General features: G+C 33.7%; 2 protein-coding genes and 1 long non-coding RNA gene across 3 annotated transcripts in view; all 3 read right to left on the bottom strand.

Moving 5' to 3' along the window:
* Window positions 1-7,325, bottom strand: part of LOC128557879 (low-density lipoprotein receptor-related protein 2-like) — a 31,198-nt gene extending 23,873 nt beyond the window's left edge. Inside the window, exons 1-3 of the mRNA XM_053546420.1 lie at window positions 7,200-7,325; window positions 1,457-1,557; window positions 680-884 (exon numbers count right to left, since the gene is read on the bottom strand). Of these exons, the coding sequence (XP_053402395.1) occupies window positions 680-884; window positions 1,457-1,544 (293 nt within the window). The 5' untranslated portion in view covers window positions 1,545-1,557; window positions 7,200-7,325. The remainder of the gene's footprint in view (window positions 1-679; window positions 885-1,456; window positions 1,558-7,199) is intronic.
* An 8,113-nt stretch (window positions 7,326-15,438) lies between these two features.
* LOC128557875 (uncharacterized) lies at window positions 15,439-24,656 on the bottom strand. Its single transcript, XM_053546403.1, has 4 exons — window positions 24,501-24,656; window positions 20,359-20,485; window positions 19,643-19,774; window positions 15,439-19,160 (listed from the first exon to the last, which is right to left on the bottom strand). Exons 2-4 carry the CDS (start codon window positions 20,478-20,480, stop codon window positions 19,007-19,009), a joined length of 408 nt encoding a protein of 135 aa, XP_053402378.1. The 5' UTR covers window positions 20,481-20,485; window positions 24,501-24,656; the 3' UTR covers window positions 15,439-19,006.
* Window positions 24,657-24,824: 168 nt separating this feature from the next.
* Window positions 24,825-26,461, bottom strand: LOC128557876 (uncharacterized). Its single transcript, XR_008371459.1, has 3 exons — window positions 26,264-26,461; window positions 25,633-25,803; window positions 24,825-25,025 (listed from the first exon to the last, which is right to left on the bottom strand). It is a non-coding gene; the product is annotated as an uncharacterized LOC128557876 (long non-coding RNA).
* Window positions 26,462-27,074: the final 613 nt, after the last annotated feature.

Here is a 27,074-nt window from a genome sequence, read left to right as displayed (position 1 = left end):
CTACATAAAGTACGTTTGTCGTCTCTAAATACAGGCGTCTCGCAAACCGCAGTGAGTGTAAGGGTAAAGATAGGACAAAAATAATAATAAGGAACTGTCATGTTTTTACAAATATTTAAATACTTGAAAGAAAAATAATCTAACTAAAGAAAGAAAAAGGTTTTATGCAAGACTAGTGATAACAAGCGTATGTTTCGTGAAATAGTATATGCACAAATCAATTTTTCTCTAAATTCTGCGGATGTTGCTATACAAAAGAAATGTCAACTTATCCTACATTGGCACAAAATACTATTGTACAGTTAACACTGTTTATTATACAAGCAATTTCATCCCTTACTCCCATTTTTCCCAAAGGAAAATGGCTTACGATTGCAAATAAAAATTTACACCCCCTAAATTAATCCAAAGCACAGTCGAAGTGAGCAAGTTTACTTGCAATGTTTAGGAGGTTAGACTAAAATGTCAGCGGTCCGAGTTCGATTATCGGTCTTAGTTGATATCCCGACTAGTGTTTACTTAAATTGGTACTGTTTCCAGCTGTATAAGCCTAGACTTGCTCGGCTGAAATATGTTGTTCCATCTATTCCAGGTGTTGACTTTCTTCGGCTATCCACGTTAAACAAGAAACCTTATCTTTACCGTTACTTTAAAGAAAAGCGTTGAGAATGGCACTTACCTTAGATGATATTCATACATATAAATACATTTTGTTCTGTAATCCACATCAATACTGCGGAAGTGAATATCGGGGTTTGAAAAGTTAACACCAGGAACGCGACCCGAAAAATTTTCATAACCTGGATAAGTCGGTAGATGGCGCAGTTTATCTTTCAATTGCTGCCAACCATATCTGTTTGACATGGTAAATATCAGACCATGTTCTACAACAACAAATACAACACTGTTTCATTTAAGAGTTATATATTCTACAGTTTTTATACATACAGGTTATAACTATTCGGTTTTAAAATGCTTACAAGTACTTAGCAATCCTTCAACATTAGATGAAAAGTCATTGAGATTTAACATATTTACTAGTGCTCATCAATTCCTTTCTTTTAGATGAAAACGTCAGTTAGATTACTATGTAAACATATCTAATGTTCATCATTTTATTTGGGTGACAATAATTTTCCTATTGACAAGATATTAATAATAAACCAAAATAACAATTACAGGTGATACAAAAACATGTGACGCCATACTGATAAAATAAAAATAGCGCTTCCTTTTGAAATTTGTCTGTATTAGATTTTGTATTTACTTGTAATAGATCCTTTTGAAACGTGATAAAAAATATGTCATGTTGCTGCAAATGTGTAAGACAATTTTATCGTTGATGCGGCATGAAAAACTCCTTTTACTGTTAAATTAACTCTAGGGGTCTATTCTAAGAGAGCGCAAAATACGTAATATGTATAAATTATATTGAAAAACTTGATTTTATTCTTACCGTTTGGCCAAGAACTTTCGACTGCACTTTGACCATAACACCAAGCATACATCCCGATCACAAGTAGAGCAGCTGCGTACCTATCCATGGGCGTCAGGTATCTGATAAAGCATTTGAAAAGTCTTTTAAACCTCGTTAAATATTTTTACAATCACTTCCACTCTTTGGAATATTTCCTGTTTTAGTGTATAAGAAGATAGACTTAAAGACAGCACATTTACCAAGATTTGGCAAAACACTTGATGCGCAATAAACGTCATTCACAAACAATAAAAAATATCGTACCCTTACCCTGCCAAATTTCTATAATGAACTTGTCCATCTGTCAGTTTGGATAATCAAAAGATAGTGACTGAATGGCAAACAGTGCAAATCATGATTAGACTGTACGGATGTGCAGGCTGATCATGATCTACACTGTTCGCAAGGTCGTTTCCAGCATGAAAAGGGTTAATAGACACCCAAGAAAATCTAGACATTTTGCTGTATGTTAATTTTGTTGTACGTCAATTTTAATGTATTATGTAAAGCAAGACATGAAAGATATGATGGAATGTACCGCTAACTGCTTAAAATAGTATCATTAAAACATACCAATATCTTTCCTAAAATTTAAGGTTGTAAGAGAATAGATGTGGCCATGTTTACACATTTCTTCATAAGATCATACTTTTACACGACATTAAACAAGAATATGTTCCTGGCGAGGAATAAATACCTCTAAGTCAATGTTAACACATGTCAAGTTTTGACCATTTTATATAGAATAGGCTCTTGTAAAAACCTTTTATCAGTTTGTGGCTAATACAGACAAGTATTCAACTGCATTTTCCTATAAGACTAACCCAAATGTAACAAGTTTTTGGGCAAGACGTTTCTTCATTTTTATCTCCTATATTTTCGTACATAACTGTAGAAAACAGAATATGATAACGATAACAAGTACTAGACATCTGATTGTAACGGCAGACCTTCTTTTAACAAACGTAACTAAATAATGGGTTCGGAGCCAGCTAGACTGGTAGGCGGCGTAAGGTTCAGTGTTTCCAAAAATACAGAAAAACTGCGTAAAACTGAACAATGCATCATGATCTACACTGCTCGCAAAGGCAGATTCAGTCGTGTTCAGCATGATAAGGTTAATAAACACCCAAGAGAATTTAGACATTTTACTGCATGTAAATTTTGTTGTACTTCGATTTTTATGTATTATGTAAAGCACGACATGAAAGATATGATGGAATGTACCGCTTACTTAGCAATATATTTCCTAAAACTTAAGGTTATAAGAGAATAGATGTGGCAATGTTAACACATTTCTTCATAAGAACATAATTTTACACGACAGTAAACAAGAATATATTTCTGAAGATGAACAAATTTATCATTTAGTTATCATGAGGTTTAGCGAGATATTTTTACACATTTTGTTACTCTACGACTATCTTCTACTTGTCTGAGAACAATGGCGCAAAGAGTAACCGCTGGTGATGTATGTGTGTGTATAGGTTTGCGTGGCACTTATAAAATGTGTCCCTAACCGCTGTATTCATGAATCACGCACTATCAAGCCGTAATAATGAAATGAATGAACTAGCACGCAGAAAAGTGCTATTCAAATATTCTAAATTAAAATGTAACCACAAAGTCACTGTGTCCGAACGTCCAAAAGAAGTATGGATAATTATATTTAAGTTGAGCACAACCACACTAATGCGTCAAGCATCACCACAATCCGCTAATTCTATATACAAAATTCATTCAGAATTAACAGTTCTATCAATTCTGTGTTCACTATATTCTTCAAGAATTTTAAAGGTGGACTTATGTTTTTAAAAGTGTAACAGTGTTGAAACAAAATTATATGTCCTTTTACTAAAAGATTTTACTTTAATATATTTTAAGGTAGTTGTTTTATTTCTAAGGTAGCAGCTTTCAGACAGTGATCTGCATATATTTTAATGTATAATACTGATATTTAAGGTAGCAGTCCTAAGTCAGTGAGTTGTATATAATTTTTATAGAAAACGAAAATAAAGTAAAATAAGGTGGCATACATCCTTAGCCAGCACTGTAGACACTATATTTCGGTTTAGCCTGTGCTGGAGCAACCCAAGTATATATGACATTATACAGTCATTGTGAAAATGTACTGGTGCCTTAAACATGTTTTATTCAGCTGAAACACTAGGCACTCAAATGTCACATATTCCAAATACAATCAGCACACCAGACATCACTGCCTAAGGAGAAGACACAAACAAAGGATAATGGAATATTTTATTATTATTAAAAGATTTAAGTTTTTTTTATATTTATTTCAGTTTCTATGTGTTGGGATAATTGAAGTAAAAATTATATCTATATTGTTTAGTTTCTTTTAATGTAGACTGTGTTTGTCTATAGTTTTAGTTTCCATTTGTATGGGCAATAACAGTTGGTATTACTTTCTATATTTTTTAGTTTCTCTTGAAAATAAAACAGGGGGAGTGTTGGTCTATAAAACGATCAATATTGTTTAGTTTATTTTTAGTGTGGACTGTGTTTTTTTTTTTTATAATTTTAGTTTCAATTTGTATGGGCAATAATAGTTGAAATTACTATCTATATTTTTTAGTTTCTCTTGAAAATAAAACAGCGGGAGTGTTGGTCTAAAAAACGATTCGCAGGTAGGAAGTTCTTTTACATATGTTATTGAGGCCCGCTTCTTTCACCTATTTATTATCAAGGAGCTATTAATTCAGCTATTAAATCACTTGTCCTTACAGAGATACACATTTGTGTAAGGTTTAAAAAACTCAAATGTTGAGAAATTTATAATACTCCGGTGTACGAATCTACGTGAAAATTCAGTATTGACACTGCATCGGAATAGGCGTCATCGTAGAATACACATAAAACCTCTCATTCTTACCTCCCAGCTACGAGAATATTATTCGTATACTGTTTTGTTTTATTTCTATATTTTATTTTATTATAGGGTTCGGCGCCGTTTTTCAACATTACACCAACTATGGAACGGCGGGCAGTTGACCTAAGCAATGTTCAGGGATTCTCTTCCAGTACAAACCTGTTCTCCGTAAGCAATTGCCAACTTCCGAATGAATTAGAGGTGGGGCACGAATGATTTCAGACAAACCGTCTTTTATCAAATCGTCAAGGAGAACAGCGCCCGGGGATCGAAATCACAACCCCGCGATCTATATATGTGCGCTCTCCCTACTGAGCTGAGCGGACGGGCGTCTGCTATAAGGGATAAGAATAAAAAGTTCATAAATATGAACTACAATCATGACATATTCAAGAACTGAATATATTTGAATCATTGGTGTCTGTTGACGGGAATATTTTGTCTACCTTAACCTCAGCGGCTACAATGTAGCCATTTGCCATTAGAATGTTTTGTTGTTTTTTTTTTTTTTAAATTTTATCCTCTGCAAATTTGAAGCCTATTATTGAAAACATGTTCTGTTTCATACATTGATATATAAATATACGGATCAACATAGCCTTGTTAAGATAATTGCATTAACGACATATTTTGTAAGGCAGAAAACTAGAAAAGCTGTGAAAACGATAGAAATTGGTAACCAAATACTCTAGCATAGTATGAAAGCAGCACCCTAAAATTTTATACAAGTAGGTATGAATTAGCCTAGTTATATTAGTAATATATAATTATTAGATTAAATTATAGTTTCTTTTGCCTTTATTTTCGTGAAAATATGTTACTTGTATTTTCCTACCAATTTATTTTATATGGATAAACAACTTTAATGCAAAGTTGTTTGTTGATAGTGATGTTTGAATGCACGGATGACTAATTTTGTAGTTATTTGTTTGCGAACATCTATCTATCGAGAAAGGTAGAGGGCAAATGATGCATAACAAGGAAGTTGTCTTATTCACTCGACCACGGCGGAAAGTAAAGCCACTCGACCGCGGGGATAAAAAAAATCCCTTGACAAAGGAGACACTATATAATGTCAATGGCATATGCCTTGCATATATATGAACAAAAATCATATCACTCTTACTATAACCTTTCTGTCTGTCAGTGACTGCAGATTCGTACAAATTCCAACAAGTACTCTTTTAATTAAGATACTTTCAAATATTTAAAAAAAAAAACCAAAAAACAATGAAACACATACACACACGCGCGCGCGCGCATACACATACACACACACACGCACGCACACAGAGGGAGGCTGAAACGGTAAAACACTAAATTATATATTAAGGTTTCATAAAAACTTTATAAAAAATACCATTTTCTTCTACCAAGTATTTAGGCATACATGTACAAAGCTAAATTTGAACGTTTCAAAGATTTAAACAAAATAGTTATAAATGATTGTATTTTAATATCGCTTACTGTTTTCTACGTTGAATTCATACAGTTATAAGGGGATATAGAGAATCTGTCATTGGTTTTCAGTTAAGTTCAGAAAATCCCAACCCAAGGGCGCACCGCTCAAGTCTTAAACGAGGCTGTGCCGAGTTTAAGACTTGAGCGGTGCTCCCGAGGGTTGGGATTTCCGATCTTCACCGAACACCAATGACAGATTCTCTATAGATTTGGATTCTATTTCTCACTTACCACAACAGAAACAATAAAAACAAGCATGAAAATATGGAACTATTTAAAACGCAGGAAACTGACGTCCGTAAGCAGAAGTGACGTCATGCCATTTCAGTGACGCACAATAACAAAGTTCCACTTTAGTTTTATCGTTTGTAGCGTAACGGTACGTTCTTATCATAAAGTAAAGAATTTTGAATCGAGAAATACAATATAAGGAACGGAGAGAAAAGATAAAGGTACCTGATTTTTAATTATTTTACATAAATAATATGTATATTCAATGCATGAAGTAGTCCGTCACAGGAGTGTGGGATAACCCATGTGAGATAAGATTTTCCTGCATTTCTGAAAATAGAGATTTTTCTATCCGATAAGTGAGACAATGTTATACGACTCTAATGACAGTTTATAGTTATCTTTATTATGATGGTTTGTCTTAAAAGCTTCCGTGTCTTTTTATTATTGTTTATTTTGTGACTCTAAAATTTGTTTTCTCTGAAAGTATTTCTTTCCGTTGCTCAAATGATTACAAACAAACTTAACTATGAAATGTTGTATTGTTTATATGGTAACAGGCAGATTTGGCCACTGAATTTTTTTTTTTTTTTTTTCAATTTTCACAGGTAAATCTAGCAAAAAGCGTTTTTATTATGCGAAATAATACATTTTGATATTTTACTGTTCCGATAATAGCAGGCAACATTAGCCATATCATTTTTAAAGTATCATACATTATCACAATGCTTAGATGTTAATTTAGACTTTTGTTTAATTGATGAGTGGCCAGTTTGGCCATGGCATTTCTACTATTGATCAGATAATTACATTTAAAGATACAATGCCATAAATCATTTTATGTTCTTACGTTACAGCAAAATGCAGCCCTAAATTTGTTATATTGGAATTATTAGAGACTTATTTAGCCATTAAATCAGTTGTCTGGTACACATAGAACATAAATATTTATGAAGTGTGAAGTATTTGATGCTTGATGTTTGAAACAAATCTTAAAAGAATTAATTTCAAAGCTGCCAGTATTTGTCGTAGAAGGTTACTACAAAAATAAAACAATAAATGAACCACAATAAAAGGTATAAAAACTGATTTAAGAAGGGTTTCTTCTGCGACAACCACATGTAAGAATCAAATATTTACCTGCAGAAAGCAATCTATATATCCGAATATAAATAACACAGCTTTATCGTTTATCTTTAAACAAGAATTCACTCTCAAACTTTTAATTAGATTCAACAAAATATATTCTAAAAAGGAAGATTTTATATGTGAAAGCTGTATGTAAACAATTTCACGGAGTGTTGCTCTTGCATATTATATTATTATTATTACGTTTAATGTACCTCATGAGCCTACGCCCTATCAATTTCAAAATAGTATTTAAAATACTGTAAAATAAAATGTTTCTTAAATTGAAAGATCGAGCTTTGGCTTAAACTGAAATATGTCTTATTTGACTTAAAGACTGTTTTATCATCACGTGCTTGTTATAGAATTCTGCGCATTGTTTCACGTAAAAATCAAGATGAAATAGATATGTGTGTAAAAAGGATGGAGGAAATTAAAGCTTTAAATCAAATATACCAATCTCTTCCTGTTACCAGTACTAAAAAAACTTTCTAAATATGACTTTTTTTATTTTGACTGGGACAGCTTTTTTTAAGAAAGGTCAAACTGCACACAGGAGTTGCTTCCCTTAAACTTCAGAAATCTCTATATATTGGTAAGGGAGATCACTGAGTAGAAGGTTGCAGAAAAGAACTATTATTTTATTACTTCGATTTCTTTTATTTCTAAAACATCAACATCAAATACTTATACGACATTATCGTTAACTTATCACATTTAAATGCACAGCAACCGAAAATTCCTTTTATAAAACTTCACCAAAACACACTGCGTGCAATAAGATGCGCATAAACAAAAACAGGATTTAAACACTCAACAAACTGGTCGCGTTTCACCGATGAAGTAATCATGGAAAAATTTATAATGGTATTATAAATAGTCGATACTTTTTATGTTTTGGATTCTGAGTGTTGTTTTAATGTGGCTTTCTACTATGGACGTTTGTCCTTGCATTTATTTTAAATCATCTGAAATGAAATGAGTTGTGGTCAAGCAGGCTTCTTTATAGGTCATGGCACAACGCATGTGGTCGGATTCAAACGGATCTTTCCAACAAAGGTCATACGTATATTCCTTTGGAAATAAGAACATTGCAAAGGAAGCGAATGGGCATTGGGGTCCTGACATGTCAAACGTATTGGTGGCTTTTGTTAGTTTGTTTGATGTCATTGAATGACTTATCATTTTAGATAATCTGTCAGTTTCCTTATTTTCTTTAAATTGAAACGGAAATGAAATATACACAATATCATGCCAGCTAAATGTGCATACATACCAACTAAATGTTCATACATGCCAAATGAATCAGACGATCTGCCATACGCTTGTATTACGTAAGTTCATAGAAACAGTATAATAGATCCAGGGGCGTACCGCGATGAGTTTGAATTGTACGCCAGATATGAGCAGCATCTTTTGCTATATTCCAGCGTTGATATATTTTGTTTGTCATATTTGCACTACATATTACAAAGATAATCATTTATTATATAATATAATAAATTGATAGTTTATCACACCACTCATGTTTACTGGCATGGATCGTGACAGTGTCTAAACTTGCAACTACAGCAGCCCCGGATATTTTGAGGAATAAACCATTTTTGGTATAGAATCATGTGTAACTTTACCCTGGAAAGTGTGTGCTTTAATAGTTCGATTGCTCTGGCACGATACTTGGCTTTACTAGATTTTAAAATTTTTCGGAGATTTTTCCTTGAATTTCTTTGATACATTGATAGATAACAAAATGCATTATGCCAGACTTAGAATGTTGAAATATCAGAGTTCTGTGATTTGCTCTATACAATACGCTCAAGGACACAACAACTTTAAATCAACAGTAAGAATAGATATACAGTTATGTTTAAAACTAATTGCGCCACTGATATACTGTGTCATTCTATGATATATTTTATTGTGCAACTACCAAGACCCGCGCATATTGTGTATCGCCAAAGGAACATAAAAAATGTGTCCGTTATGGTAACTGAATCTAAACTCATACCTAATTCCAACTGCTACACATGTGAACAAATCGCATATTAGAACCTTGTTCAAGGCTGTTTTTATCATTATTTATTTTATTCATTTATTGGTTTATTTAATACCCTCTACAATGTCAAGATTACATAGGTAATACTCACACATTAAGTATATACTAGATTTTTGGTGTTATCGTTTTTGAAGACTTCCGCATTTTGAAAGGTTTTTGATCAATGTATCTATCCACACATTGCAAATATTTCAAGGTTTCTCACACAAAATGGAACTTTTTTTCTAGTTAACGTAAACAACATCTAATACTGGCAAACGCATATTCAAACTGCGTATAATGCTATTTCGGTATTTAGATTCGGATATAGATTAATAAATTTAAATGCAACCACAAAAATGTTCAATATCACACCAAGAGTGTTATATTTAGCGTTACATTTTTCTTACTCGAGATATTGACTGAACATATGCCCATATTGAGAACATCGAGGTCCAAGGGATGCAACCACAAAAATGTTCAATATCACACCAAGAGTGTTATATTTAGCGTTACATTTTTCTTACTCGAGATATTGACTGAACATATGCCCATATTGAGAACATCGAGGTCCAAGGGAATACTAAGTGTTATGTTTGTAGAAAACGAGCGCTCGACCGTTGCCGTAAAAAATCGCATGCACAATAGATTTGTTGGATATATCGGCGCACCAACACAAATTTAGGTCAAATGAGTACTTTCTAGCTATGATGGTGGATGCAGACCCGAGGTGCCCCTCTATGCATTATTTCATCAGGGTAGCCACGTATGTAGAACTACCGATCTTAGTCAGCTGGAGGGCTTCCTCACATGATATGCACAATAGAATCTCTTCTTTGACAGAGTACCACAGCTTGAAGTTTGTAAATGATTCCATTGAAGTGGTTCTCTAAATTAAATACATCCAATTAGTATACATATATGAATGAAAATTGAACTGTGTGGTTTCAGTCATTATTAACTTGTTTCTAGCTTTTTTATGTTTTTACATAAAAATGTACTGAAACTTGGGAGCTTTCATCCATTTACTGTGGACTTCATCAGCCAACTGATCTTTACATTGACTAAGGATTAGGATTACCACCCCCGAGGGCATGAGTGATGTTAATGCTGCGTCCAACATATGCGGTAACTGGAAACGGCCCCCGTCCTTGTTCAGTGCCAGCTTGTATGCTCTGATATACACCGCCTCCTTGACCCCGCTTTCAAACCAAGAGGATTCGAAGTCAAGAATTAGCGCGGATTCCAAATGAGACAGCGTGACCTGGGCTGTTTTGGTGTATGTGGCGTGATACCTTGCTACAACTAGAACTAGATCGTCAATGTTCCATGATCCTTGCTTTCAGTGTTCGTTCCGTTGCACCTATGTAGTCCTTGTTACATTGAAACATTGGGTCGCTGATTTTTTGTTTATTTGTTTTATCCTTTGGTTTTTCAAGGATTTGTCTAAGTGTTCGATGTGGTTTAAAACACAAATTTATCTTGTGTTTATGGAAAATTTTCTTCAGATGTTCACTCCGTTAATGTATGAGAGGATGACACCTCCCTTTGAGTCTTTTCTATCCGATGTTTTCCTTCTACTTAAGTCTTTCTTCTTCAACAGATGTGTCTGAACTTTGTTAACTGCCCATCTTGGGTAATTGCACACATTTAGGGTTTTACTAGTATTAACATGTTTCATATCGGCCTCTTGGTCTCGAGGATCTGAGGTCACCATACCGCTCTTTGGTGTAAAGTCCTTACAACTTTTACAACTTCAAGCTTGTTTTGATGCGCTGATTTGAAGTCCAGATACTGATCTGTATTGTTGGTTTCAAAAATACTTTCGTTTTCAAAGGACCATCACTGAGTCTTATAGTGTTCATATCTAGAAATGTCAAACTCCTGTTGTCGTGCTTCTCTATGGTTAACTTAATATCCGAGTCAATACTGTTGATGTGATCTGTGAATTCATCAACATTCTGCTTAAGCTGCCTGGCATGAGTGTCGTCCACATAGCGAAACCACCAACTCGGAGGATGAGGTGCTGTGGAAAGTGCCAACGACTCAAAATGTTCTATGTATAGGTTGCATACTATGGAGGATACCGACAATCGCATGGCAGCTGCGTAAATTTGGAGGTAGTATTGTCCGTCGTACACAGATTAGGTGCATTTTAGGCGAAGATCTAACAGTCTAGTTACCCGATCTGCTGATAGCAGCGTTATTTGGGAAAAGGTGGTGTCTGTAGAGGGTTTGTCTTTAATGACCGTCAATGCAGTGTCCACGGATACACATGTAAGTAACGCACTTACATTACTGACACCAATATCTCATCCTCATTTAACGTTTTGTCTTTTAGAATCCCTGAAAAATGTTTTGAATTTTTAATGTGATGGTTAGTTCTCCCCATAAATGGTGAAATAACTTTTGCAAGGTTTCGGCACAGTTGTACGTAAGTGATCATACACTGCTCACTATGGGGCGCAAGTATACATGTCTATTTAATATAAATCATTACCTAGACTTTTGTGCTAGTAATAAATATTTATACTGTGTTTAGCTAAACATGCATTTTGTCTTGTTTCAAACCTATTGCATAGAACTGTTGATTCGGATCTGGTATTTTTTTAAGATATGGTCTGTAGCTTGTATCCGCTCGTACCTGTGTATGTTCGAAACCCCTCCAGAGGAGGTTCTCGATGTCTTCCTCCCAACATTTAACACTGTTAAAAGCTGGATAATTCACAAAACACAAAATATTGCAAGTTTACTATTATTGAGTTACGTTTCATGGTTTGCATGCATTTTTACATGACATTATTACACTTGCTTTACTTTCATTGTTCGAATGTTTAAACTTAGGTTTGCATCTTTGGCATTTTGGTTCTTGTGAGACATATCTAGGCGAAATTTCTTCTGTAGAAAACTTTAAGCAAAGGATGCCCAATATACACATATAATCATATGACATGGTTGTGAAAACTAAAAATATTCGATATTTGAAATAATTACTATAATATTATCGACACCATTGGTTATGTCCGTACTCACTTTTCGAGGTTTGTTCGCTTTTGCGCTATTGTTGACAATAATATTGATCCTACTAATGGAAATTGATGACCAAGAGAACTGCAAACTGTAAATGTGATACTAGAATACAGAAAAACCACCGTCAGTATGACCCGCTTTCAACTGAACAATTGCTTGTTTGCAAGCAGTATATGACTAAGATAGAAGAAAAATATGAATAGAAGAACAGTTCGAAGGTGTTGCCACTTGCCATTCTTGGGCAGTGCCCGATGTATTCGTGTTCTCCTCGCTGTCAGTTTGTGCACTTGTGCGTGCGGGATGGGTGCGTGTTTTTATTTGTTGCAGACTTATTTGTCGATCTGTGTTTCTGGCTGTGTTTGCTATGCTCTATTCTTCCAGAAAATCTATACGTACCTTTTAAGTTATTCTATATTTACGATTATTCAAAAACACAAATCAATCTAATATTGCTAAAACGAATTTGATCATTTCATTAAGATGATATTGTTCAAATAAAGAACTTTAAATAGACACCTAACCTCCTATGGCTTTACATTTTATTGCATTTTTAGCATTTAAGCCTTTTCATTTTTGAATTGTAAGCACAGGCGTATAGGCGTTTGCCCAGGTACGCACCTGCCATCCGTATCAGCATCCCAATTTCTTGAAATTTTGAATATACAACATGTTATAAGATGCCTTAATCATTGAAACAGGCAGTTTATTCACATACTTTATAAACACGATGATAGTATCTGGTTTACAGTTTTTGAAAATAGTTTTCAACAAGTCGTAATATTTTATGTCTTTACAAAATTTTAATCAAAATTTAAGGATAGAATATAGATTTGACTGACAGTTTGATGACAAATTAAATTTAACGACTTTCCTTTGGGGAGAGGGGAGTGGGGGTTACACCGGGACGATAAACTTAAGTTCTGAAAGCCATGACCTTCAACATTGTTTTGATATAATGTTCTAATACCTAATTTGTGATCCTAGATGTACCACTAATACATTTTGTTTCCAGCACAGGATGTTCCCGGATCATAGCTAGTATCCCTTGCTAAAACATCTACGCCCTTACAGGTATATGCGACCGGTGGAGCAAACTATACCTTACAGACAATACAAACTCATTTAAAGACTACTGTAGATCTATACATACAAAACATTTAAGGGAATTAATATTCACTCATGTAAATTTTATTTAATGTAAACTTTCATCTGTCCATATTATTGTAATTAAAATGCAAGAGGCAAGAGGTGCATGTTTTTTTTTACAAATTGCGCTTTATGTGTAGACTAAATGTACCCAACACATGAAAGTATTTCTCATGTGATGAAACATAAATGACAACATTGAGAAAATCAGACAACAAACAAAAACAGTTTAGCCCGTGCAATAAAACGTCAGCCATTTTGGACATAGTGACGTCACCGTTTTTCTTGCACGATAATTACCATATACGACAAATAAATGAACAAAGTATCGATACTGACATTTTGTTGGTCATTAAATGATATGAAAATTGGTTTGAATGTTAAAGTTCCACATTTTATTGCAATTAACGAACTTTTAATATTATGCCATATTTGCCGACGTCTATAAAAGGAAAAAACAACAACAAAGTAATAGCAGAAACATAGGAGGTTCTGCGCTAAACTTCCTAGGCTGGAACTACTATACATACCTGGTATTTTGATGGATTTTCTTCTGAAAAAGTCTTTTAATTACACATAGCGAGTCATATCGTTGAAATATGTGTTGAGCCTAACCTTCTTTAGGACTGATTTCTAACTTTTAATACATTTTTAGATTACGATAACTACATGTCTATGAACAGATGGTATGATCAATGATCGATGTTCAGCATATGTTTAAAATCACTAAACTTCTAACAAATATATGGACCGCTGACCCCTGTAAATATGAGCGTATGCTGTATGAGAACATCTCTTTTCGAAAATTACCTAGGTCAAACATACAACGCTGTTTCAAACTTTCAAACTAATACACCTTCACAGTATTCTTCTGTTTCAAACCTGTCCTCGAACACAACCAAAGTTCAGCACAATCATCTTAAAACAACAGCTAAAGCTATGACCCAAACATTTAGTGGAGGGACCCTGTGAACAGAAGCTGAACATGTAAGTGTCTCTGGCCTATTGTTAGTGCCAAATTCCCAACAATGATAAAAACATTACTTATTTCATCTTGTTGTCTTTACGATCTGCATCATAATTTCATGGGTTTGCAAGCTGCAACCTTATGCATACTTTTTTGCAATACGTAGCTGGCATTCTGACTAGTCGATCATGCATCTGTATGATTTGAGTTAAGATATGATCATGCATCTGTATGATTTGAGTTAAGATAAAGGTTAAACCTATTGGGGTATTGACTCGCATGTATTAGAGTGCAACACTAAAATACCTACAAGGTTGTTATAAGATTAAAAATAATTGATTTCATGATGAAGACCATAAGCTAATAAATACATAATTTATTCAGACAATACTGAATTTTACCATTACAAAAGAGGAGATCTCCGTCAATCTCATTAGTTTCAGTTCTTTCCCTTGTGCTGATCATTTCAGAATAACCAAGGGTAGTATTTCAATGAAATTGATAAGACGTACACCTCACAACCATGGAATATTCGGTTCAAGGTTCAGCCTGCGCAATGTTATATTGCGTTTATTATCGTATAAACAACCTTGTTGCAATAATATCAAAATTAGAATCAACAAGTCGAGTCATAATTGAACGTAAGTGGGTCTTTATTGCTGTTCCATTCGTGTATTGTAAAGATTGGTATCGAAGATTTCTGATATCATGTTTTTTATATTTATGGAAAGGAGTCTCATATTTTTGTAGTAAGCTGCTGAGAAAATGTAAATATACGGTCTGAATGCCAGCACGATGCATGTGTAGTTTACAGCCGTATAAACGCACATGAAATAACATTCATACATGTGTTACCTGTATTGGACATAATCCTGCAGAAACATGACGTTGGTTCCATATATAAGAATGTACAAATACATTATTGCAATCTTTTGTATTTAATTCAGCAGATAACTTATCATTTGACACAGAATGTCGTTTCATTTAGAAGATACAACCGAAAGAAGGAATCAAACAAACAAATTAAATTATTTATATATAAATATTTATTAGATAAGAAACTAGTCGGTCTTACACCTGTAGCACTGAAAATTGTAATATAAGCATATACATGTATATAAACCATGTATCCAATAACTCATCGAGTCTTATGATTCTTTGCGTAAAAGTATCATACATATCTTTAATATTGGTTTTGGACAGCAGGTCAATACAAAATATACTATACATGTATTATGACTCCAAAAAAACATAATCCACATTTCGTGCTGATCTATTAAAAGGTTCTTTTTTCGTCATATTTATATAAATTACCCTACAATGTCATGTAATGTATGTGTAAAAACAGTCATACAACAAAAATTTACAATGTGATTTTATAATTATATAGATAATGTTTTGTATTAAGTATATTAATGTAACAATAATGCATAAATTGATATTGCATATAAAGTTATAAATTGAAACACTCTCGTTAACATACGCATAATGAATGGAAACGGCCATTCTGAAATGATTACTGGCTTGACCACGCTCTCGTGTTAATATACGTTTTAGTAACAATAACCTCTTTAGACACACCATTTCTGTTTAGATTACTTTATTTTATGCAAAAACGTAAACGTAATCGTGTTGTATTCCATTTATCACATTGGGCGTGCTAAAAGCGATAATTGGGTTACTGGGTCCGCTTTCGTTTATTGTATCTTTCATTGCCGTGGTGCAGTATTTGTTAACTATTTATAGTAAATCATACATGCAGTAAAAGGTAAGAATTAATGAACTTGAGATTTAAAGTATTTGGAGAGTATGTTAAATAACTTGAACTGCTGATTTTTTTATAGTGTTTCATATCAACAGGATACTTGCCAAACGTTACTTTTCTTAACCAATTTCCCTATTCAAGAATTTTTACTGCAAATGTAATTTTATAAATATATTTTGACCTAAGAACTTTAGCATGTTAAGAATTAAGACTGTATTAAGAACTGGATAAAAGTATGTTTTATGCAAGTTTGAATTATGTTATAACATCCTATCATTGTGCAACTAAGACTGATAATATAAAGAGCAAATTGTTTTGGTCGATAACGAAAATAGAAAGCAGTTAGTCATATCTGTATGTGCAAACTGTTGCATCAGCCTTCAAAGAAGATGAAAAAGACCTACGAAAGAAGCTACAATCTACAAGGAAAAGTAAAATGCTAATGATCATATGTTTTTTATCATTATTAGTGCTGCTATTTTACGCATGGTGTGTCCAGTTTTTTCTAACACGAAATTTGTTTTCCTATAAAACAAAGAAGACTGAAACAATCCACCGATAATGCGTCACATTTATTACAGCAATTGGGGATCGAACGTCGTGGCGATGAGCTTGAAAGGAAATCCACATAAAAACAGACAAATATTTGGTGGATGTTGTGAAGGATGTACATTATAGTCCTTCATAACATGTTAGAAATAATTCATCTCAAAAAGTGATTTGCTGTGGTACGTGTTAAGATTACAATTAATTGTATTTATATGAGGTTACTTATAAACACTTATGCCTGAATTGGTTATCCCCCTTGATTTGATCTGACGGGATTAGTTGGGACTTCAAACATCTAAATATACATAGTGTATACATTGTAGCACTTTACCTTTGAACTGTTCTTATATTTACTGCATTGTAACACTTTATGCCAATTCTAATAGGGTTATTGTTTTGATTTTGTACATGACATATTAACCTTTAGCCTGATGGCGGCAAGTGTTTTTGCCTTTGCGACTAGTGCAGACCAAGATCATGGTTTCGCTATTCAGTCAGTAAAAGTAAATTTTCAGTGAACACCCCTTTGAATAATAAATGGTATTGCTCACAAATTGAATGATGGACCAGTTCATTTTAGAAATTTAGCAGACTAAAGGTTAATCCTGACAAAGTCGTTTCAAGGGCTTATTGAGTGTAAATATGCATTCACCACAAAAAGCACTTATCTCAAAATCTAAACAAATAAAAATCTATTAGAAAAAGAATTGCGATGTACTAACCATAAGGCAAATTCGAAGGTAAACTGCTGCATTGTACTGGCAAATGAATATGATGAATATATGAACAAACTATACAATTATATACTTAATGAATTTTTAAACGCTCAAACATTTGTCAAAATCTATAAATTTCTGCAGTGAATGTCTCATACAATTATACGAATGTGTTTTAATAACATGTAAAAATGTCATAAAAATCAAATTATGATAATGTATTATTCTATTGCTTTATTCGTTATATAATAGTCTTATTCCTGTTAAATTCCGACCCTATTTTAATACGTCGAAGAAACACAAGTGAGCAAATATAGTCATCAGGCATAAACGAATTGACTCATTTATTCTGCGATATCACAGAATCAAACTTAAGTTTGGCTTAGCATTTGAAGATACATCAGTGAAATTTAATATTTACATCACAATACCCTTTTAAATGTTATCTGCCCGTTTTATGAAAATATAGCAGTCATGTGTATTTTTTGTGATATTTTAAATGAAATGGTATTATTGTAGTTCTCGATTGTGCAGATATTATTGCATGTTATTAAAAAAAACATTTGGCAACACGTGTCCGGAATTTTATAAACATACTATAACAATATTAAAAGTATTTGCAATATATTGATAAGTATATATTCATCCTTAAAGTGGTAATTTCAGGGGCTTCAAATAAGCATGATTAATAATTTGTTAGCTGGTTTTTGTTTAGAAGCACTGTGATAACAGCTTAAAAAAAGAAACAAAGTTATATATACATCAGGAAGAGCCACTTTCTAAGTACACTTCCTCCATAAACTGAAACATCGTAGCAGTGCACATACTTGTTTATGATAACATATACATGGTATTAAACAAACAGAGAAAACATATCAACAATAAACGTAAACAACAAGTAAAGGAAGACAGAGATGCACTGAATGGCATAAGCACCACTGGTAAGTTTACAACTTAAAATCATTCTTAACCCTTACCATGGTCTAATGTCAAAGTACATACAATAAATGTTATCCACACACAAGGTGAATCCCTTATGAAGCAATAGTAACAAAAGTATGGTATGTAAAACACAAAACTTCTCGTGAAAATTCATATAAAAGACAAGCCAAAACAATACGAAATGTCTTTGCAGAAGACAACACACCAAAAAAAATACCATCAGCTTGTGATTATATAAAGCTTTCCGTAGTGTTGTCTACTTATTTATACGACATTGCTCCTGCAACCTTAAACTAAAACAAAATTTCGTTCCAAAACAGAAATACGTTACTTTATTATTACATTGTTCTGTTATTTAATAGTATGTGTAAATTAGTATGCTAACTATTTTCAAACGTTTTTAGTTTGACTTCTATACATGTATATAATGGCCGTTTTACTGCAGTTGCACTTTTTTAAAGAGAACTTTTAACAATATTTGTTGAAAGGCTGTAATGTTATCTCTATAGGAAATCTATTCTTTGTCTACCTATCCAGTGTGTTTCACTCATCAGGCGAGTATAAATCGTAGCTGTTTCATGTTTGGATAAAGTGCGATAAGCTAAATACAGAAAAGTAATGCTAGTTTTTCTTCGAGCAATAATTTTTGCAGTAAAGGTTTTAATTTGTTTAATAATCGTGTTGTCTTTCCTGCATCCAGCGATCATATGACATGACGCTTTTGCTTTTGTCTTTTGCCAGATCATAGTGGGATACGGCAGGTAACGGCTCTGTGCTGCTGTACATGGGATTGATGTGCCCAGTCTCCGTCGTGTCATTCAATCTGTTATAACAATATAATTTTAGTGTTATTTCATCAGCTTGTTAGCGACTATAAACATTTTTCACTACGGCAATTTAGGTTAATCAGCGAATTATTGCTGTTTCATAACTTAAATACTGATGTGCACTGCACAATTTTAAAATAAATAAACAAAAAGTGAAAATTTAGAATAAAATGCTGAATGGAAATAGCAAAATGGTAACAGTACAGTACAGAAATTGTATGAATGTGTATATATTGTTAAAAACGATTTCTATGTTCGTTTCAATGTGCTCGACATACAGTGAATTTATCATTGCGTGTACCTTAAATGAGAGAAACATATCAAACAAGAACAATCTCGGAAACTATAAAAGAAAGCATTTGACAACAGTTCGCCAACACTTTGCAAAGGATTGCAAGATACGCTGATTAATTTTACTTTAATAGTGAGTTTGCACAAGAAGTATAGATAGAAGCACAGCAATGTGCTAGAGTCTTACTTTGGACGTATGTAGCTTTCATTAACACTCGATGCTCTGCTGATACCCCTGCTCTCCTCTGATTTCGCTGGACCTTTATGGTAAGATGCTGTTCCTTCGTCTTTTAGGAGACTTGGTTTGTTCCTCATGTTCCTAGAAGAAATATATTTTGCATAAATAAACATTAATAGGAAAACTGTACATTGAGATAACTACATTTACATGCACCTTTTTCTGATGTGTCAAAATTTAAATTTATAAGTAAAAAATAAATGTACCAATTATTTTTATTTTTGTTGTTACAAACAAGCGCTCCACAGAAATATCGATGCCTTATCTCCATGAATCACTGTTGAAACAGGTACGGTGTTTTAGTACTTACAAATACACTAATATTTCTATTCTACATGAAATTAATCATGCTTTGTATATAGTCTAGTGTATAAAATAACCCAACATTGTAAAACAAAGTGCGAATTTTTAAAAGGACAGGGGAGCGGGCGTAATTTCATACACAAGCTTGTAGATAAACGACGCTAATTACACAATCTCTGTAATGAAAGAAATTCAACCGGGCATGGGGTAATATGACCTGTGTATGTAGCTGATCCTTTCATCAATGGTAGAATTAGCTCTGCTCGAAGCAGAAAATGACGCATGACAAATCGTCTTGCAAAAGTACAAAGACTTCAGCAATAAGATAGAACAGTCACGGTTTTGTATTTTCAATTATATACCTGCAAATAAGAACAGCTGCGAGTATTGCCAGCATGACGATAATAAGGCCGCAAACAACTATTGCAATAATGGCGTCTTTCTTTGGTAAAGTATCTTCTACTTTTGGTGCTGGTGTAACCATTGTTTCTACAAGGACGAAATGCAAATATTGAAATCGACATAACTGATAAAAAAGAATGCAATGATTATCATAATGGAATTTACTATCTCATCTTCTTTGTAGAGAGTCCATTAAGTTATGTGAAAAAGACTTGAATTGAACAAATAACAAAATTTAAAAGTCAAAAGAAAACTGCTTAACTGGTTAAAATCAGCATGAAAGCAACAATTAAATCTTTGAGAAAATAAATGCTTAATTTGAACTATTTTTTCATGGGTAAATTACATGCAGTCTTTGAACATTGACTAACTGTCAAAAATGCTATCATAAAGGCGGTATTGAGCGGTAAAGCCTAAAAAATCGTTGTAATTCTTTGTCATTGTACTTGGCCAACCAATCTGTAGGTACATAATTTACAACGTAGGTTTCAAATCCTTTCTGCAGTTCTAAAGATCCTACGTATTCTCTGATCAATATTATGAGAAAATTGTAAGGTTAGCTCGGAGATAGGCAATAAACATTCAGCTCGATATTTGGTGTATATTTACTTTAACATTCTGATTATTATATTTACTAACTGCAGTGTAGAGCTAGCAAAAATTCCAAAAGTTTTGAATGTCGAGCTGCAATGTCGACTTATAGATGAACACAATACAGTCAAGCATCGTTCGCTCGAACTCGGATAATTCGTGCACCGCCCTTCGCTTGAACTCATCGTCAGGTCCTTGTTAAATATCTATATAATGTATATTTTTCGATGGCTCGAACTACCGATTACTCGAACAGTGATAGCACGTTTATGACAAAATAATTTGCCTTTTATTTTTGGATATTTTTTTTTTCATTATTACAATATTGACAGATACTAAATGACAACAAAACCAATATAACAAGTTTTCACTATAGCATACCATAAATCTAGATATTATGACAAACCCGTCTGCTTAGCTCAATAAGCAGAACACAGATCTGCGGATCGCGGGGTCGTGAGTTCGATCCCCGGACAAGGCGTATTTTCTCCGTGACAATTTGATAGAAGACTTTGTGTCTGAAATCATTTGTCCATCACTGCTGATTCATGTGGAGAAGTTGGCAGTTACTTGCGGAGAACAGGTTTGTACATGTGCAGAATCAAGGAACACTGGTCAGATTAACTTCCCGCCGTTACATAACTGAAATACTGTTGGAAACGGGGCAAAACCCCAAAACAAACAAACAAAAATTATTCTGACAGATTTAGATGAGAGCAGGTACAAAATTCCCTAAGACACACATCTTTTTAAAGCCATGTCTCAGTGTCCAGCTAGCTACACATCTTCTTTTTAAAAGCCGAACTTTAGTGTCGAGCTAGTACACTATGCCTTAGACATTCGTCTATTTTAATGTTGAGCTGCAATGTACACTATTCAGCCAAACATTCCTCTTTTTAATGTAGAACTGCATTGTCATGCAGGCAAGTGATTCGGTGCAGCATTCAACTTTTTGACGAATGTTGTGATAGCTCATCAAAAATGATTGAATATCTAGCTGAAAGTATATTACCGATCTCAGAGCTAACTTCACATATTTTATAAAGAGGGATTTATTTCAATGTCATTAAGATAATTGAATATACGTTATATATAATATTGCTGAACGGAAAAGGAATGCGCCAGAACCATTGTTCATATGTTCCGTAATGTCTCCGAATGCAGGAACCATTTCAGATTGAGTTACTGTTGGCTTTATTCGTACGCCTTCGAACTCTTAACTGAAACACGTCTACAAAGATCGAGTTTGAGGGAACAAAAAATATGACATTTTGCAAGTGGCATTTATTTACAGGTCGTCGTAATAAACTGCATCAATCAAATCGGAAACGCAACTTCGGATTTTTTTATCGTCAAATAGACTCTTTTCATATAAAAAAACAAGGAAGAATATCCAACAGGGAAAGCCAAGTTCAAAAAACGCAGCATCCCCAAAGACACACACGAACAACTCTCGCACACCACACACAAAAATGAACGCAAAAGGACAAAACAAACAAATACAGGAACACAGTGGGGCACCACCTTGGAACGGTCAGTGGCAAAACCACCACTGGGGAGTTTAAACCGGTTTATGGTGCACCTAACCTCACTCTTACCCCCACCATGTTCCAAAGTCACAAGACAGTGTAAATAAAAGTAATCCCCGCCAGACGAAACCCTAACATACGTAAAGGCAACAGAAGGTAACGTCTTTAGTAAAGGTTTGATGGTATAACTCTTGTTTTATCTCAGATTTATTTTCTGTTCATATCTATTGGTACCGGATCAAGAAAATGTCCAGTAGTAAATATTTATATGCGCGTCATTTCCTACTCCTATATACAGGTATGGTCATGAACTAAGGAAAAAATGTCTGTCCCGTTTCAAGTGCTGATTTCGTACCGTAAAGGCTAAGATCGGCAGAGTACATTTAAAACTTAATGCTATATTCAATACGACAGCTCCACAAGCGTTGAGAAACAAGCTGCGTTAACTTTTAAAGATACAACTTCAACTACTGTCCGCTCGTGTGGCATTTCTGTAGTAAATCAAATACTGAAAAGCTTGAAAAATTACAGTATCGTGGCTTAAGAATTGTTTATAATGACTATGAATCATCTTATGAAACCTTATTAAACAAAGTTAAACTAACTACTCTTCGCCTAAGCAGATTAAGAACAATTGCTATTGAAACTTATAAAATGATAAACAACATCTCACCAGAATATATTAGATCCTTAGTAAATGTAAAATCTTCTTCTTATAATTTTAGATATGAAAACATATTAGAAATACCAACAGTAAAAACAGTCAGGTATGGCAAGAACTCTTTTAGGTTTGAGGCCGTTCGGGTGCGGAACAGTCTGCCAAATGATATAAGGACTGCACAGGAATACAAAGAATTTGTCAGGCTGATCCGCACCTGGACTGGTCCCAAATGTAAATGTGCCATGTGCTTATAATTGCTTTTATACTTTTCTTTGCTGCTTGGCTCGTTATGTTGCTTTAATTATTTGTGTGCTTCTTAGTTTCGTCCTCAGCTAAAGACTTTTTTTGCATTTATCAGTTTAATTTGTTTGTCTGCTTCCATGTTTTTTTGGTTGTTTAAGTTTTTTTGTGCTGACTGATTTTTTTTTATTATTATTATTATGTTATTTATTTACCCTGCATTGTGCTTAGTTTTTTTTTTTTTTTCATATACCCAACTCTACCCACTTATTATCATACTACTTGTTATCTTAGAACTCTTTTTCATAGACAAACTTTTTCCCTGTCGCCTGGTGGAGTCTCAGCGCGTGTGGACTGGCCGTACAGCTGGCAAAACCAGGCGAGGCATATCTTAAACCTTCTATTACTACTTCATCTATTCATTTATTCATTATCTTAACAACAGTATTTCATTTTAACTAAGTACTTACATTTAAATAGTAATATAAGTCATAATTTAGTTTATTCTTAATATATATATTTTATATATATATATATTTTTCTCTCTCTTTCATGCATGATACCAATTTGTTTTTATTGTGATAACATTGTAGATGACAGAGGTAGGTGTGGCACTGTGTATGACCCTCTCAAGCCCCTTTTCCCTTTCTACATCTTTCTTTCGGTAGGTTGGGATATAAGTACTTTACTTGGGGAATTAGGTTTTTTGTCTCACACTTGTCACATACCCGACTGTCAACTACTAATTCCTTATTTATGTCCATAGACTAGTATTTTTACTTGCATGTACCAATATAATATGCTTATCTTTTTTTTATGCTGTGCTTTACACCCTTTTTTAATAATTATATTATTTTTTACATATGTTTGTCGGGAAATAGCTTTAAGCTAATGTTTTTGTTATATATAGTATCCGACGTTAAATAAAGTTTCTTGTATCTTGTACCGCTGTAATACTTCGTTATAAATTGCAAACCGCTGCTAGTTTTCTAACAACGAGAAAGGGTACTTGTAAATGCTTAAAGAGTGTTATTTCTATAAAAGTGGTACAATAGAACAGGTATGGAGACAACGATCCTACCAATGCAAAATCCATTTGCTGATTTATGCCAAGTTCCATCTCTAGTACAGAATGTTTTTTGTTCAGTCTTTGTGAAACCATCTTTGCAACTGAATTCACAAACTTTACCAACTTCAGGCTGGCAGTCTCTGCCAAGTGAACCATTTGCTATAGTACCTGGGCACAGGATTCCTACAAAAGAAAGAATGAGAAGAAATAGAAAATGCACCTTTCATTGCGTTGTGTTAAAAATGCAGTGGGTAAACATTTTTTTTTCAGTACAAATAAAACGGTAAATTTTTCTATCGCTAAAATAGAAGAACACGTATTGCTTACTTCCACAAAGTTGGGCTGATGCTCTTTCCCATCCACTAGCAGTACATTTCAATTCAGTTCTATCTTTTTCAGTTGGACGATAATTTGTTGGACATACATATTCGCATCTCTCATTTACCTGACGCGTACAGGTGCTAGCAATGGAGATTTCAATCTTCTCGTTTACAGATGTTGTTGTAGCTTGAGGAAATTTATCAGTACATAGGAACGCTAAAACAAAGAGAGTATTTACGTTAATAATTTAGTTTACATTTAACTAATGTAACCAGCAAAGTACGCTTTAAAATAATAACAGTTCTAAGTTTTAAACATTACCTTTAAATAACTATGAAAACCATGATTAATATAACGCAAATAGCGTTTCTGTCGTGGCCTGTATTTAGACGAAGTAGATGAAACGATCTGATATTTGGAGTGATCAAAGCATTGGTTTTGAGAGTTTTAAGGAAGTTCTTTCAAAAGAATACGGCAGCGTGTGATAAACCTAATGAAGGCTTATAAAAAGTCTACCAAATTACTGGAACCAGAATCTTAAGCCAATCGTTTGTTCCCTAACGGCCCACACAATCGTGTTGAAGGTTGGACATTTTGTACATTATCAAACTATTTATACGCTCTGTGCATCTGTACAATTTTCAACCAATATGGAGAGTAAGTTTAATAAAAGCAGGTAGACTATTCTTTTTGCAGTACCAAAACGAGCAGAAGATCGGTTTCCCGATTAAAGTGTTGTTATCTAACCGAGTGCTTCCTGCAAAAATTTATACAAATACGGTGAAGAGATGTCAAACTGGTACTGTATTATAACAGAACATACGTGTACAGTATGCGTTAGCATCTTTATGCCATTGTCCATTTGTTGTGCAAAACGTATTTTCTTCTGTCTTTGTAAACCCGCTATTGCACGTAAAATTGCAAATCCCTCCAACTTTACGTTCGCAAGAGGCATCAAGTGCGCCGTTCGCTATTGAATTTGGACAGCGAAGTTCTGAAATAAACATTATGGAAATATAAAATGCCTGAGCAAACATTATGCAAAAAGCTAGTTTCTTCGCTAAATTTTCAATAGAAATGCGTGTTGTTCTGTGGTTTTTCCGATCAAGTTATTAAGATTGAACAATGTGTTGTTGTTGTTGTTTTTGTTTTTTTTTTTGGTCAGGGTATTATCAGGAAGAATGTCCTTATAATATACTTCATGGAGAAACACTCTAAACTGACCACGTATTTCTACTGCCCACATACTTTATATTCACAATATTAAAAGCTCCTTATTCACACTTAAACGAAAACTTAAAATAAGTATCCAAAAGAGAATCTCTTTTTAGGCATTTGAAAGGGATCTATAACAACAGTTTACAAGAATCTCATACGACGAAAAGTTGTAAAAGAAACAATTTTACTGACAACAGAAATGTTTACGATACGGCTTATATCATCTCGCAAATTACCTTCGCACAGTTGGTCTTTCTCTCTATCCCAACCATTTTCTGTACAAGTCAATGTTAGGTTACTTTCATTAGTGGGTACATAATTCCTTTGGCATACGTATTCGCATGTTTCATTTATGCGCCTCAAGCATGTACTTGCAAATTTTACCTCAATCTCTTCAGGTGATGTATTTGCTTGTTTTATTGAAGCCGTACATTGCTTGACTGAAATGGAACGTTCTCCTAATTAGAAATATGGCATTAGTTACACACTAAATTCCGTCTAACCGGTTAGGTCCCACTGATGTTCATGTGAAAACAGTGATCCAGTGATCGTATTTCTAAGGAAAATATTTAAGAAGGCTAAAAGTCTTCTTCTTGATCGCTCAGTTAAGAAGAAAAGAAACAATTAATATTGAACATTAAGCTTTGCTAGTAAGGTATTAAAGAGTACAAAGTAACCGCATGTTAATGTAAGCACAAGAAGCTTTAAAGTGACTGGAAATGGGATATAAACAAGATTTGGAGCAATGTTTATAGTATAATTTTCTTTAAACTCCTTAAAAACTTTTAACTTACTATCAGAACATGTTTTGTTATCAGGCTTCAAGTCGATACCGACTCTGCATGCACACGTTCTTCCAAACGATGTAGGTAAACAAATAGTACTACAGTCCCCGAGGCCTCCATTACTAGCACATCCACCTCCAACTTAAAATTTGATTTATGTTATATACATATGTTCCTTTAATATCAAAATTGTAGTTTATGAAGAACGTTACGTATATGCTTATCTAAAGAATAAAACAAGAATAATTATTTTGAAATCTTT

This window comes from Mercenaria mercenaria, chromosome 6 (assembly GCF_021730395.1).
Source record: "Mercenaria mercenaria strain notata chromosome 6, MADL_Memer_1, whole genome shotgun sequence".
Taxonomy (NCBI): domain Eukaryota; kingdom Metazoa; phylum Mollusca; class Bivalvia; order Venerida; family Veneridae; genus Mercenaria; species Mercenaria mercenaria.
Note: the sequence above shows the minus strand (reverse complement) of the source record. Positions and strands in the feature narration are given on the sequence as shown.